This window comes from Microtus ochrogaster, unplaced genomic scaffold (assembly GCF_000317375.1).
Source record: "Microtus ochrogaster isolate Prairie Vole_2 unplaced genomic scaffold, MicOch1.0 UNK87, whole genome shotgun sequence".
Taxonomy (NCBI): domain Eukaryota; kingdom Metazoa; phylum Chordata; class Mammalia; order Rodentia; family Cricetidae; genus Microtus; species Microtus ochrogaster.
Genome location: NW_004949185.1, coordinates 1,603,571 through 1,604,087, shown reverse-complemented (window position 1 = coordinate 1,604,087; position 517 = coordinate 1,603,571). Strand labels below are relative to the sequence as shown.

General features: G+C 61.5%; 1 protein-coding gene across 1 annotated transcript in view; it reads left to right on the top strand.

The window, feature by feature from the left end:
• Nucleotides 1-379: 379 nt before the first annotated feature.
• Nucleotides 380-517, top strand: part of LOC101994656 (RT1 class I histocompatibility antigen, AA alpha chain-like) — a 629,094-nt gene continuing 628,956 nt past the window's right edge. Inside the window, exon 1 of the mRNA XM_026777850.1 lies at nt 380-475. Within this exon, the coding sequence (XP_026633651.1) occupies nt 403-475 (73 nt within the window). The 5' untranslated portion in view covers nt 380-402. The remainder of the gene's footprint in view (nt 476-517) is intronic.

The following is a 517-nucleotide window of genomic DNA, read 5'->3' as shown; positions in this document are numbered from 1 at the left end:
TGTTTCCGTGAACATTCATTTTAAGTGCTGTGTGTATTTCACCTGGAAACTTCATGCTCTTAGGTTTCACCATGACGAACCTGAGGAGCAGTTGGCCTCAAGCGGCTCAGAGACGCCTTGACACCCAGCGCTCCATCCCGCAGCACAGGGATCAGACAAAGTCTTAGTCCCCAGGCGGTGAGGCCTGGGTGGGGAAGCCCAGGGCTGGGGATTCCCCTGTCCCCAGTTTCACTTCTCCAGCTCCTAACCTGGGTCGGGTCCTTCTGCCCGGACACTGATGACAACTCAGCGGTTCTGACTTCTATTGGGTGACGAGATCCCGGGGAACCAACCAGCGTCGCCGCGGTCACCGGTTATAAAGTCCACGCAGACCGCGGAACTCACAGTCGCCTCGGATCCCAGATGAGAGCGATGGCGCCGCACACGCTGCTCCTGCTGCTGGCGGCCGCCCTGGCCCCGACCCAGACCCGCGCGGGTGAGTGCGGGGTCGGGAGGGAAACGGGCTCTGCGGGGAGGG